The sequence below is a fragment of the Pogona vitticeps genome, chromosome 1 (genome assembly GCF_051106095.1).
Source record: "Pogona vitticeps strain Pit_001003342236 chromosome 1, PviZW2.1, whole genome shotgun sequence".
Taxonomy (NCBI): domain Eukaryota; kingdom Metazoa; phylum Chordata; class Lepidosauria; order Squamata; family Agamidae; genus Pogona; species Pogona vitticeps.
Window position 1 is genome coordinate 220,219,631 of NC_135783.1, and position 15,562 is coordinate 220,235,192.

The 15,562-nt window shown below is 41.9% G+C and overlaps 1 protein-coding gene across 3 annotated transcripts in view; it reads right to left on the minus strand.

Moving 5' to 3' along the window:
• ARHGAP15 (Rho GTPase activating protein 15) overlaps window positions 1-15,562 on the minus strand; it is a 541,978-nt gene that overhangs the window by 151,125 nt on the left and 375,291 nt on the right. For all 3 annotated transcript variants that reach the window (XM_020784230.3, XM_020784231.3, XM_020784228.3), the window contains one exon: window positions 4,934-5,011. In XM_020784230.3, the coding sequence (XP_020639889.3) occupies window positions 4,934-5,011 (78 nt within the window). The remainder of the gene's footprint in view (window positions 1-4,933; window positions 5,012-15,562) is intronic.

The window sequence follows — 15,562 nt, forward strand, 5'->3', positions numbered from 1 at the left end:
TCTTGTAAACCCAAAGCTGTCACTTCCTTTACAGAGTCAATCCATCTCATGTTTGGTCTTCCTCTATCCCTGCTGCATTTAATTTTTCCTAGCAGTACTGTCTTCTCTCAGTTTTGTTTTCTTGTGATGTGCCCAGAGTTACAACAATCTCAGTTTTATCATTTTTGCTTCTAGAATGTCCTCGCTGATTAGGGGTTCCAGAGGGACCCTCACAATCAGGGCGGGGCTTTGCAGACTTGCTCGGACAGCCATGCGACATCGTAGGCGGTCTGCGCGAACAGCCGAGGGGCGTGGGCAGTGGAGGGCTTTTAAGGGCATGCACCCCATTGTCTGCCTTCAGCCATATTCGGATGGCAGCCCACCCGCCAGCCCTAACTTCTAGTGCAAGACTAGCTGGTCGCCCATTGGGGGCCAGATAGGAATTTTTGACCCATCTCCTGATTGACTAGTGCAGATGGGGATTTTTCGCCTCTCCTGCACTGGAGCAGGAGCGAAGGCCCAAGTAGAGGTGGAAGTATGATCCGGTCACACGGGACGGGTAGTGCAGATTCAAAAGGTATGGTATCTTGGATTATATGGTAAAGGCACCAGAATCGAAGCGCATCTGAACTGACAGAGCTGCCGATCAGGCGATCGCAGTTCTGGGAGGAAAGATGTGCTGAGAATGCACCCAGACCCACGGAAGGCACAGAGAGAGAGGAAAGGGGGTCCGCGGGAAAATTGGAGGCCGCCAGTTATCCCTTGGTAATCAAAGGGGATTAACTGAGGCCTGACCCCAGCCCTTTGGCTGGTCAAGGATCAACCTAGAATCCAAGAGGGAATTTGAATCCACAGTACAGCAGGACCTCCCCTTTTTGCCAAAGAATTGGCAAGGTTTGTGCAAATGGAAATGGATTCCAATAAAGTGTGGCCCATGTATAACCCATTCACCTGGTCTCGTGTGGTTATTCGGGATAAGTGGGCAAAGAGCTCGGGCTTGATTTGGTCTAGGATCCAGTTGTTCATCTTTCTAGTGATCTGCAAAGCTCCCTTCTAGCATTATATTTCAAACAAACTGATTTTTTTTTCCCTGTTGGCTTTTTTCACCCATCAGTTTACACATCTGTACATAGTAATCAGGAATACAATAATGTGGATGATCTTAGCCTTGATTTCCAGTGATACAGCCTCACACATGATGATCTCTTCTAGTTCCTTCATAGATGTTCTTCCAAGACTCAGTCTTCTTCTGGTTTCTTGACTACAGTCTCCAGTTGAAATGATCATTCCCACTGTGGTTTAAACTGATTTGTAGGGTCACCCTACAACTGACCTGAGCATCACTGAGAGTTTCTTGAGCTACTCTGTTATCTTCTCTTCAGTAACATACAAATATCCCTTTCCTCATTTTGTTTGGGCAGTTGTCCCAAAAACCCAAGCACATTTCTGTTAATAACCCTGCACAGCTATGAAACGCATTACGGCTCAGTCTCAAAAAAACAACTGAATTTCAAAACAACAAATTAACAGAGCCCTCCTAGGCACTCAGAAAAAATGATCCACTTTATTCTGTGATAAACCTGAACAGGCATGCACCTATTTTTTTTTAAAAAAATAGAAAAGCAACGATAATCAATTAACCAAATATTTTCATTTATCATGCTATTTTATTAGATTAGAAAAACAGACTTGAATAATTGGCCATTATTGTCCCCAGCCTGCACAGAGGCTCCCAGTCTTTAGGAAGCTTCAGGAAAAGGAGATTACAGGGGCTTCCATAATGGCAGTTTCCCACTATCTTGTCTCCCAGTCAACCGCTTTGCCCAGTGCATGAGTCTGGCTGTCAGGTAACTTGTCCACCGAGTGCCAATATATATTTCTGCACAGTAAATCGAAACACAACAAGATTAAAAAGAACATTTTTTTTCCCAATCCACCCGGCAACTGAGTTTGTTGTATACCAAACTGCAGCAGGGCTGGCAAGAGGAATGAAGGTGGTGGCACGTATGCTTTAAGAGATGACTGATCAAATAGCTCGGTCTGTTCCACAGAACTTTAAAACAGCGACAAGAACAGAGAATGAAGATCTAAAACAGGACCTTCTGGGAACATGAAGAAGTGCTATCTGACTAGAGCTTGCATGGCGAAATGAGAGCTTTGACTTCCTTTTTTTATTTTTAAGTTGAACGACTGAACTGACTTCGTGGCTTGGGATGGATTTGGCAATTCAGTTTCATACAGAGATGTAGGACTTAGTCCCTCCCCGGTGTAATTCCATCAAACTCAAAGTGATGAAATCTTTTGCATACATTTGATGACAAGTTCACAGAAATGTTTTAAATAGACTTCAGTGGAGTTACATTGGGGAAGAATTTGATCCTTTCTGGGATTTTTCTCCTTTCATTTTAAATGTCTTGTAGTTGTATTCGTAATTTGAGGCTATTCTTTAGAAATAAATGTGCCATATGTATATGAACCTCAAAACTGGGACATGTCATAGAACAGAACAAAATACAGAACCCCTTAACTCAAGCATACGAAAGGAAAGAGTAGCAAAAAGCAAGAACTTGTAACACTGTTTCATAGAACTCGGCATAGTAAAGTAAATGTAAAGATAAAAATAGTTGAAAGCAGATAAAAATCCAATATGTGGTTATAAATGCCTAAAAGAACAAATGTCCCAGTGTATCTGTGACTACTCATTTACAAAGCTGATTTACTCATTTACACCTCTTTTACTGAAACATTTAAGGTAAGTATGGTCTGATTTTGTTGTGACGGGTGGCCATGTGGTAATGATGATATGACTTCAACAAGTTAAGTCAGTTAAACTGACTCTTCAGTTAAAGAGAGTGGAGAATTCTACCTGTCATATGCCAGCGACTGTGACCCATGAAAAGCAAGCACACTCTCTCCCCCTATAAACATTTTGAGAATTTGTGGGTCTGTTGGGATCCAATCGAAGTGATTTTTCTTTATGTGAACCAGTGCTTCTGCAGGAGCTACCTACATGACAAACTTGGATTGTGAGACCTCCATTCAATTTGCAATTGTGCAAATCAGAACACTTCTGTGAATAGCCCGCACATGAAAGTTGTAGTTCTCAGAAACCTTCAGACTCAAGCCATAAACCTGGCAGCCTCCTACATTTGTGAAACACTGCCAATTAGTCAGAATCAGGAGAAAAGACTATTTTCATGGTTGGCAAAATGGAACCAAAGCCACATTTATTCAACTAAAGGTATTATCAGTAAAGGATGTAAATAAAATGTTCTTCTACCTTGTTGTTGGCCTGCAACATCCTCATGGTTCCATGTAGTGGTTATTGGTTTGACTGGCCACCCAGGTTTCTTTTATATATATAAACAGAAACCTGGATATATATATTTGGGGTCTAATGCTTTTCCAGATCTCGCTATTTATGCCTTGTGAGTTGGGATGGGTAGCTGTGATTTTGTTTTTAAATGTTTTTAGCTGCCCAGAGTAGTGCCTCAGCACTAGATGAGCGAGGTATAAATGTAATGAATAAAATAAATAATAATAATAAATAAATTGTTCTTCTACCAGAGGTTAGATGTCACCCTTGCTATTTTGACTTCAGATATGGCAGCTCTAAACACTGACACTGTGTTGCATCCAGACCAGTTTCCAGAGTCCTTCTTTAATGCTGAAGTATTCTAGCTTTCTGCATTTTATGAGTTCTACGATTTCTTGATCTTTATTCACTCATATCAGTCCTTCTTCACTGGTCAACTCTCAGTCTGACCATCCTGCACTATAGCTACATTTCACACTTTTTTTCTTCCTTTTTTGAATAATCATCTGTCTTGAAAAGTCCACAATCCCATGCCATACAGCACAACCAAGAATATATGTACACTCTCCAAGTCAGTTTTAAGATTGTGTTGTGTAACTTTTTTCCTCTAAAGGAAGTTGCTCCAGGCTGCCTCTACTCTGTATATGTGTGTATGCTATTCTGTACTTGTAAAACATACCTGCTTAGCACCCATTTTCACTGTGTGGATGCTATGGAGGGTCTAAGAATCAGTACTCAGGTGTACAACTCTGACCATTTCTACAGCCAACAGGATGGCAATCTGTGAATCAGAAGGTTTGGTTGCAGTCATGTATTGCTAGCACGATCCATAGAAAACTTATTGGCTGCTGCGTGAAAAGAATGTTGGGGTGGATAGACCTTCAGTCTGATTCAGCAAGCCTTTTCTTACACTTTAAGGAAAGAACTGAAAAACTGAAAGCTGTTATGTCTGTATACAGTTCATTTCTTAGCCAAATATACCCCCTTTTAAGGCCGTACTGCCATGTACACTTTTCAAACCCTCTCTTGTATGACTTTTGAATTGGGCAGCTGATGTACATTCACCTCATAAATTGCATTAGGGCCTTTGGGATTTGTTTGCTTACTACCTGAATCTACTGAAGAATATTAGATCTATTTTGATGGTCTTACACCATTATTTTGATAGTATTGCATAGTCCAATGATAAATGGGACAATTAAACAGTTTTGACTTGCAATACTTTGGCCATTCTTCCTCACTCTCAGGACATAATTTCCCAAGTGGCTTTCCTTTATTCTTCTCCTACTTTTCTTAATGCTTCTCTCTTTTTCACCTGATACCGAAATTTCATTTCTGTCTTTTTAAAAATACTCAGTTCTGCTGTACATTCAGTATCATCTTCTAATTCCCGAGTGCATTTGTTTTTCTTTCCTGGTTTTATCATTTTGCTTTCTTTATGTTATGCTTCTTCGTGTTCTTCTTCTCTCTTTATACCCGTTTTCTGGCTGCTTGCAATGTCTCTGCACATGTCTCTTCTGCAACATGCCGCTCATCATTCTATGCCACTAATGTACCACAGCTTCTAAAATCCATTGTATTGTCATTTCAGACAGATAAGTACTAAACAAAACATTACAGGGCAAAGGAATCACTTACCCTGATTGACAACAAATCGTAACTTCTGTATTGTTGCCAGATTGCCGCTGACTCTGTATATTCCATCAACATCCAGACCTGCAAAAGGAAAACATACTTCATATTGGCTTCTGTGAGTATTATACTTAAGATGTCTGTCAAGAAAATATAAATGTCCTAAGAAATACGGTGAAATATATACTTCAGTGAACTTTGTGGTGATAATTCACTGGAGAGAACAGACTCACATGATATTGCCTTTTTGTTTTAGTTTTCTTTGAAGACGAGGCAAATATCATTGCTTCTAAATCAGTAATTGCTCAAATTTATGGGGATTACTGAGACATACAGTACACACCACTCATGCCTATAAACAGTTTCCATTGAACAGAAATGATCACGTCCCACACTTTACTTCTACTGAATAGTTAAGATGGAGAATCTCTATGAGCAAATTCCAGTGGGCTTGGAATTCCACAAGACAACTATTCTGTGTGAAATATTATTTGTTATTTGAATGGGAAAATCTAAGGGTTTTGTAGCATGACTAGTAACGGAGCAAAGCAATAAACAGACTCTGTCATTCACCCAAGTCAAGATGCTTAGTACCTAAAGTTAACCACTTTGTTTTTTCACATGACCCAAAACCTGGATGAGGATGAACAGGTGCTATGATAGCCATCTTCAAACATCTGAAGGGCTGTGATGTGGAAGATAGGACCACCTTATTTTCTGCTGCTCCAGAGGTAGAACCTATGGATTCAGACTATGAAGACATATCAATTAAACGCTTCCTTATACTAGGAGCTGGACTATATGGGAAGGTGGTAGATTCCACTTCACTGAAAGTTTCTAAACAGAGGTTGGATGACCATCTGTCAGAGAGTTTATCTGAATTCTGTGCTTTGACAGAGAGTTGAACTAGATTATGTTTGGTGTCCATTCCATTAAGCTATCCAGCAGTTCTACATTTCTATGATTCTAAAGGTCACAAAATGCCATAATCACACGTCTTCTCTCCTTTGCTGGCTATAAAAATACAACAACAACAACAACAATGACGACGACGACAACAACAACAACAACAAATAAATAAATAAATAAATAAATAAATAAATAAATAAATAAATAAATAAATAAATAAATAAATAAATAATGGAGAAGTTTGTTTCCTTTCATAACACTCCAAAACTGTTGCCTGAGTCAGCCATTTTGCTATGTTGAATGGTAGGGCTGGCCCAGCTATACACAGATAATACCTCAAATTGCTCAGAATATAGTTACAAGGTTGCTGGCTGGATAGCTCAGTATGTTAGGTATCTGGCTGTGGAATCAGAGGTTGAGACTTCAATCCCCCCCCCCCGCACAAACACACAGACACTGTGCATCCCAGAAGAGCCAGCGGTGCAGCTTTGGACAAGCTGTACAGTCCCAGGGCACCCACAGAGGAAAGGAATGGTAAATCACTTCTAAATATACCGATATTCTACCAAGAAAAGGGTCACCATAAATCAGAACTGACTTGACAGCACAGGATTGTTGGTTATTAAGAGACTGGGAGTAAATAGTGGGGAATCATATGGCTCCTTCCTGCAGCAGACTGTCCAGAGTAAATTCCCCATTTCTGTTTCAACCATGTTGAAGAGGTACCTCAGCACTGACTAAACCTATGTATAATGCTACTCAGGCGCCTTTTTAATCAGAGCTTGTCAATCAAATTTTCTTTTGGATTGAAAAGTAAGCTAAGTGGGAATGTCTTTAAGATTAACCATTATTAAGTTCAGCACCTTATAAATGTACACTTTCTCTGCAATTAAGACATGAGGAGTAATTTGCTATGCAGAAGACAGAGCACATCAAACATCTGCAGTACATATGCCTGCACCACAGATTTACTGAAGACTAATGTAACTTATTTGACAGGATCTGTTCCACACTATGCAGTTAAATGAAGGCATTTTAAATACAACATCAGGTTTTAGTGATAATGGAAATCTATGATTGGTAATTCTTAAAAAGTGTTTGGTATTGCTAAGAAAGTGAATATGTCAAACTATAGTAATCTGAAAGATTTTTTTTTCCATTTGGACATTACAAAATAGGGCAGTCTGAGGGAAAAAAAGTTTGACAGCACTATCCCAATTACTGTGCATACATGCCATAGCCTTTCTGTTCTAAATTCTTTGAAAGCCAAGCCAAGCCAAACCAATATAAATTGGTGGATTTGGACATCCTTTTTATGACCACATTATCCCAGCTGGATTAGAAACTACTTATTTTGGAAATAGATTTCGGCCGTGTGTGTGTGTGAGAAAGAGAGAGGGAGGGAGGGAGAGAGTTTGAGTAAGAGAGAGAGAGCGCAAGAGAGCATACTTTTTAAAGACATTCCATCTTTAACGTTCTTCTGCTCTAAGCTTCTGAACCATTTTCAAAGAAAACAACTTAAACTTCTAAGAGCACCTTTATCAAGAATGAAAACATCCCTCTTCAACAATCAGTATTTTTTCATGGTAGGCTTCAAATAGTGAGGGAAGGAGGGAGATAAAACAAAAGTCTTTTCAAAGTTTCTTATTTGGGGATGGCATTCACTTTTAGAGGTAAAGAACATTCTGGAATAACAAGCAATCACTGCCAGAAAATCTGACTCCATTTAGTATATACTGACCTTCTAATGTTTCAAAATAGTATTTATCATTGGAACGGATCACTGGCTTTCCCCTAGAGTATATCAATGTTTTCCCCTCCCCTTTTTTGTCTGAAAGATCATAGAAGAGGATGGACATAGAACCAGAAATCATAATCCAAACAGTGTTCAAAATTTCAGGCAAGGAATAATACAGCTGTTGCAACTCATTCCCACCATAAATCTTATAAGCCTTCCAGCTTATATCTAGGACATGAATAATAATAATAAAAACCTTTTCAGAAGATGAGCCATATATAGAAATACCTTTATTAAATAATAGTGAGCTTGGATCATGCTTTTTAAATTTTTATTTACCATACCCTCTGCTGTATGATGCTTCAGAAAGCTATGTGTCTCACCTAAGACAAGAAGCTGATATTTCAGTCACTACCAGCCTTGCATTTCCAGAGATGGGGATTCCACCACCTTTTCTTCATCCCAACAGATACCAAACACCAACCAGGAACTCATAGATCTGGGCCTTTTTCTTTATTCATATCAAAGTGTTGCACAATTCAAAATCATGGACACACATGAAATAGACAAAATTAGAAATCAAATAAAATATAGAGACGATCAGACTACTATGATCTGCTGGGTGGAAATCGTGGGCTCCCAGTGGTCTACAGACCAGAGTAAGAACTTCTGTCTTGAATGGGGCATGTATATTCTGCAGAGAATTCGAGGTTGTATTCTAAAGAACAAATGCTCTGTTCAAACAAAGCATTATAAGAATGCAGCATAGAAGACTATGGACCTTTACCACATCAGCACAGTGCAGGAGATAATTTATGGTTGAGTCTGAAAAATCTGGATGCAAGAGAAACTGAAACTGATTGGATTTTCCATCTGGGCACCTCCTCCCTTTTGCGGACTAGACCTTGCCCCATTCTCTGGTCCAGCAGTTCTTGAGTACCAGCTGACAGTCCTCCCTGAGTAAAGGGCTAAATCCTCAGCATAGATTTAAATCCCCATGTTGCCAACCGTATTAGTGCTGCATTAGGGATTAAATGCCTCCCCCCTTCTTCAGAGATGTTCCTTGTCTTTATTATTGGCATTAGGCATCCTTCAGTCTCAAAAGACTATGATAAAGTGCTCTGTATGGAGGACTTGGAACAGTGTCTAATGTGGCTGAGAAGGCCAATTCAAGAGTGACAATCCCTTCTGCACTGAAGACAAATCCAATCTGTCCCCTGTCCAGCTCCTTGATTTTGCTGCTTTTGTGACTTCCTCTTTGCCTCGGCCTGCTGGAGAAGGGTCTCTTCAAATTGGGAGAGGCCATGATGCACCGCCTGCCTCCAGGCTGAACACTCAGATGTCAGGGTCAGTTACAGCATGACCCTCCATGCTGGTATACTGGTGCAAATTCTTGCTTCTCTAGTATTTTCAGGCAAAAATGAAGACATGCAACAATCTTCTTGCCCATGAGGATGGTGAGACATTTCGTGCTACATTGGACAAAGTTCTCACATTATCGAGATATTTTGTGCAAATTATACAAACCATAGTGGAGAAACATTTGTCTTGGTCTCACCCTGGAGGTAAGAATTCTTGTGGTATTTGAAGAATCCTAGACAGACTGTCTTGATGTGTTGAGACAGCCTGTCTTAAACATAAATGAGGCACTGGATGTTCCTTCACATCCTAAATTCTGTGCTTCTAATGTTTCAAATTCTATAGTTAGGTGCATACACATTTCACAGGCATTCAGGAATGAAGAGGAGTGCTAGAGTGATGTAGAGAAGGAAGACTAAGATACAGAAACCTTGTTTCAAATGTTGCTGCCAACATTAATTTATCATTGCTACTCAATGCTGCAGCTTGGATAGAACAGTTTTACACCTCTGATAATTATGCATTTGAAGCATACTGAACAGTTCAGTTTAATATGTTCAAAATACTATTAGGAAAATGCATATATGACTTATAACGAGGACAGAGTTGTCTCCTCCTGAAATTTAGGGATGAGGCACACTCTGCACATGATCCATGAAATACATGGAGAAATTGAAACAATTTAGGTTAGGCTACGGTCACTTGCCCCTTCACGGATTGCTGCCTTGTCGTAGTGAAGGGGCTTGAGTAATTCAGAGAAGCGATGGGCTACGCTGTGCAGGGACACCCAAGATGGACAGGTCATAGTGGAGAGTTCTGACTAAATGCAATCCACCTGGAGTAGGAAATGGCAATGCCACTCCAGTATCTTTGCCAAGAATTACCCATGATCAGAAACAAAAGGCTAAAAGATATGACGCTGGAAGATGGGCCCCTCAGGTCGAAAGGCGTCCAACATGCTACTGAGGAAGAGCGGAGGACAAGTACAAGTAACTCCAGAGCTAATGAAGTGGTTGGGCCAAAGCCGAAAGGACGCTCAGCTGAGGACGTGCCTGGAAATGAAAGGAAAGTCTGATGCTGCAAAGAAAAATACTGCATAGGAACCTGGAATGTAAGATCTATGAACCTTGGTAAGCTGGAGGTGGTCAAACAGGAGATAGCAAGAACATTGGCATCCTGGGCATCAGTATCAGTGAACTAAAATGGACAGGAATGGGCGAATTTAGTTCAGATGATTATCATATCTACTATTGTGGGCAAGAATACAGTAGAAGAAATGGAATAGCCCTCATAGTCAACAAAAGAGTGGGAAAAGCTGTACTGGGATAGAATCCCAAAATGATATAATGATTTCAATACGAATCCAAGGCAGACCTTTCAACATCACAGTAATCCACGTTTATACACCAACCACTGATGCTGAAGAGGCTGAAATTGACCAATTCGATGAAGACTTATAACACCTTCTGGAACTGACACCAAAAAAAAGAGAGATGTTCTTCTCATTCTAGGGGACTGGAGTGCTAAAGTAGGGAGTCAAGAGATAAAAGGAACAACAGGGAAGTTTGGCCTTGGAGTTCAGAACGAAGCAAGGCAAAGGCTAATAGAGTTTTGTGAAGAGAACAAGCTGGTCATCACAAACACTCTTTTCCAACAACACAAGAGGCGATTCTAGACATGGAAATCACCAGATGGGCAATATCGAAATCAGATTGATTATATTCTCTGCAGCCAAAGATGGAGAAGCTCTATACAGTCAGCAAGACCTGGAGCTGATTGTGGTTCTGATCATCAGCTTCTCATAGCAAAATTCAAGCTTAAACTGAAGAGAGTAGGAAAAAACACTAGGCTCCTCATGTATAATGTAAACCAAATCCCTTATGAATACACAGTGGAAGTAAAGAACAGATTTAAGGAACTCGATTTGGTGGACAGAGTGCCTAAAGAACTTTGGATAGAGGCTCGTAACATTGTACAGGAGGCAGCAACAAAAACCATCCCAAAGAAAAGGAAATGCAAGAAAGCAAAGTGGCTGTCTAATAAGGCCTTACAAATAGAAGAGAAGAGAAGGGAAACAAAATGCAAGGGAGTTAGGGAAAGTTACAGAAAATGGAATGCAGATTTCCAAAGAATAGCAAGGAGAGACAAGAGGGTGTTCCTAAATGAACAGTGCAAAGAAATAGAGGGAAATAATAGAAAGGGAAAAACCAGAGCTGTTCAAGAAAATTGGAGATGTTAAAGAAACATTTTGTGCATAGATGGACATGATAAAGGACAAAAATGGTAGGGACCTAACAGAAGCAGAAGACATGAAGAAGAGGTGGCAAGCACACACAGAGGAATTATACCAGAAAGATCTGGATGTTCCGGACAACCCAGACAATGTAGTTGCTGACCTTGAGCCACACATCCTGGAGAGTGAAGTCAAGTGGGCCTTAGAAAACATGGCACTGTTACTTTGTATATTGGTCTGTGAAATACTAAAAGATATCTACTAGCTCTCAAGATGAAGGTGTTGATTGTTTCTTTAAATATGATTTAATGTCCCAAACTGCATAGCTTAAAAAAAATCTGGTCTCAAGATCTTGTTCAAACATCTCTCTCATTATCTTAACCTTTAGTCCTGGGAGAATTATACATTTTGACTTCACAGGGTATTTGTTTGAGATGATTTCAGCGGCTTTTTGTTAGTGACTGCTCATATTAATATACTGGCATCAAATTATATTTATTCTTAGATAGTAACCTAGTTACTTTGAATAAGAGTTCTTTTATCTGCCTCTGCTTGGGGATCTTCCTACATTAACTTCTTAATTTAATGTCTCAGGCCAGGTACTTCCAAAACAAATCTACTGAATCCTATTTAGCCACATACTAAAGACTTACAGCCAACTTGGTGTTTAAATCAAAATGTAAAATGTAAACACTTGCTCCTTCTTCTTTCTTTGTTTTTATAAGTTGTTTAGAAAATTTAAATGTCAATTCAGCACTACGCCACTTAAAATGTATTAAAAAAAATAAAAAATTAACACCAAAGAAAAGCTGAAACCTTGTAAATAATACTGATGATTTAAAATTAGATATCTAGTTTACAGAAATGGTTTAATGCCCAATTTAACATCAGAATAAGAATTTTCAAAAGTGAAGGCACACAGCAATACAAAAACCATGTGACTTCAATGTGATTTCAAAAACATTAGAGCTGAAGCTGATACAAATCATCAGGGTAACTGTGCCCTTTGCTTCTTTAAAGGGATGGAGAAAAAAAATCTAATGGGGGAGTAGTGGTGGGGATCCTATATTTAAATATAAGTTCACTGAGAGCCTCTCTCCTTTCCAACAATCTTGTGAATCTTAAGAACTTGATCTGTCCCTCCAGATGATGCCAAATATTACGTCTTCCTACTGCTGTGGGGCTAAATAATCTAAACAAAACACGGAGAATATCCATCCCAGTTTTAGTTTGAAAATCGTTTTGTCTTGTGGAAAGGTTTTGTGAGATTCATGATGGTTTAGGGAAAGGGAACGGTGTGTCTATGTCCTAAAAAAAGAAGGAAGGGCCAGAAAGGAGATGTGAGTTATAAAGAATTGTCTAGGAGCCTTACTATAGGCCCCCATAAACCTTATGGAAAAAATTAAGGTTTTTTCAGCCAACCAATTTGAATTTTCCCTTTCACATAATGGAAACATCATCACTAGTCTGCTACTTTCCATCAGAAAACAGCTTGCTTGTGAACATTCCATAACATCACAGTAGCCCAGCCAATGGCCAAGAAAGCCTTCAAGCTTTTGCCAGTTTTACCTACAACACATAATGCCTGAACAAGGATATGAAGTTGTTTGTAGTATGATCACTACAATCATGCCATTCACAATTTTGCAGTTTGTAGTGCATTTTGATTTTCCGCCAATGGATAAGCTGCAGCATTTTCTTAGATCCTCTTGCAGCTGATTAGTGGCAGAATGTTTGCTTAGCTGTCCACATGTAAGGGATAAGGCCAACCTTAGCAAAGTTAGAGCTGAAATATCACACATTTATCAGCATGCAGACTTGTAGTTAAATAGACAAATCAACATTGCCTAGGCCTTACAAAGGCCTATTTATTTATTTATTTATTTATTTTATTTATATCCCGCCTATCTAGTCGATAGACCACTCTAGGCGGCTTACAACATGGGGTGACACTATAAAAACAAAAGAGTTACATAATAAAAACTTTCAACCGTTGGGTTAAAACATTAGGAAAGAAAAGAGAAGGGGATCGGAATTAATTAGGAGGGAAGGCCTGCCGAAACATCAATGTTTTTAATTGCTTTTTGAAAATACCGAGCGAGGGGGCCGCGCGAATATCAGGGGGAAGGTTGTTCCAGAGGCGAGGAGCCACCGCCGAGAAGGCCCGATTTCTTGTCTTTTCTTTCCGGGCCTCCCTCGGCGTTAGGCTCCTCAGCCTCACCTCCTGGCTCGCGCGAGTGACACGGGTAGATCTTGGTGGTAGAAGGCGTTCCGCCAAGTATCGAGGCCCTAAACCGTTTAGGGCTTTGTACGTAAGCGTCAACACTTTGAAGTCGATGCGGAATCTGATGGGCAGCCAATGCAATGCGGCCAGAGTGGGTGAGATGTGTTGGAATTTTTTCACCCCGCTGAGGAGTCTGGCCGCCGCATTCTGCACCACCTGAAGTTTCCGCAACAGCCTCAAAGGCAGCCCCACGTAGAGCGCATTACAGTAGTCTAATCTTGAGATTACGAGCGCATGCACCAGAGTGGTGAGCGCCCCAACATCGAGATAGGGCCGCAGCTGGGCTACCCGCCTAAGATGGTAGAAGGCGGTTCGGACCACCGACGCCACCTGGGATTCCATAGTGAGCGCGGGGTCCAGATGGATCCCCAAGCTGCGGACCCCATCCTTAGCAGGAAGGGTCACCCCCCCAAAAGAGAGGGAGTTTCCCAAGCCCCCGACTGTGGGGGCGCCCACCCTTAGTACCTCCGTCTTGTCCGGGTTCAGCCTCAGCCCGTTCTCCTGCATCCATTGCAGTACGGTCCCCAGGCAGCACTGGAGGGACAGAACGGCATCTCCTGCGGAAGGTGGAAATGAGATGTAGAGCTGAGTATCATCAGCATACTGATGACACCGAGCTCCACACCCCCTGATGACCCCACCCAGCGGCCTCATATAGATGTTAAACAACATTGGGGAGATGATCGACCCCTGTGGAACCCCGCAATTGAGATTCCACGGGGCCGAGATACTCTCCCCAAGCTGAACTCTCTGGGGACGGTCCTCCAAGAAGGAACGGAGCCAGGCCAGAGCAAGGCCCCCAATTCCCAACTCGGAGAGCCTCCCCAGGAGGATACCATGGTCGATGGTATCAAAGGCCGCTGAGATGTCGAGGAGGACCAGCAGGGACACGTTGCCCCCGTCGGCCTCTCTCAGTAGGTCATCACACAGGGCGACCAATGCCGTTTCTGTGCCGTGGCGCGGCCTGAAGCCCGACTGAAACGGATCCAGGGCATCTGTTTCGTCCAGGTGCGCCTGAAGCTGGTCGGCCACCACCCTCTCCACCACCTTACTTAGGAAAGAAACATTGGCGACGGGCCTATAATTGCCAATTGTGTCCGCCGCCAAACTTGGTTTCTTCCTAATGGGCCTAATGAGTGTCTCCTTGAGGGCAGATGGAAATCGGCCCTCCAGGAAAGACCCATTAATTATTGCAGTGGCCCATTCCGTTGTTGTAGGCCTGGCTGCTTTGATTAGCCAGGCCGGACAGGGGTCAAGGGAGGAGGTGGTGGCACGACAGCGATCAAGCACCCTGGCGACAGTATCAGGCGTGACAGGCTGAAATGTGTCAAAAATTACCGGGCAAGACGGAGCGCTGGACATCTCAGCTCGACTCACTGTATTCAAAAAAGGAGACAGGTCCCGGCGGATGGCCTCCACTTTAGATTTAAAAAATGCTGCAAATTGGTCCGGTGTAAGACTAGGGGGAGGCCCATCACCCGGGCCAATTCCGGATAGGTCGCGCACTATACGGAATAATTCCGCCTGCTGGTTGGACGCTTCGCTTATCCGGTTAGCGAAGTACGCTCGACTGGCAGCCTTTACCTTAGCCAGGTAAAGGTTAGTGGCGACCTTAACAGCTATCCAATTATAATCCGTCGGGTCCTTTCTCCATTTGCGCTCTAGCCGTCTCCTGACCCGCTTCAGCGCCCGGAGGTCCTGGTTAAACCAGGGTGCCGGGCGGGCTCTGCGTCGGAGAGGGCGTTTAGGTGCGATCATGTCTACAGCCCTGACCGCAGCGGCGAACCAACTGTCAGCCAGAACCTCGACAGGAGCGCCCGCCAGGTCTGCCATAGCACCTCTCATGGCATCCTGGAATCCAATCGGATCCAGTAGCCTTCGAGGGCGGACCATAACAATAGGTCCCTGCTCCCTATGTAGCAGTACTTTGCCAGTTGAGGAGTTTTCATTTAAATTGGAAACACTGATAGTAACAGCAATGTCAGCAAGACCTCTATGGAAGGTTTATTGTGACAAACCATAAAACATATACTTGGAAGCTGTTTTAAAAGATGTGCCACAAAAGTTTTAGAATGTGCCATGAAAATTCTATCGTTCATGAGGTGTTTTCAC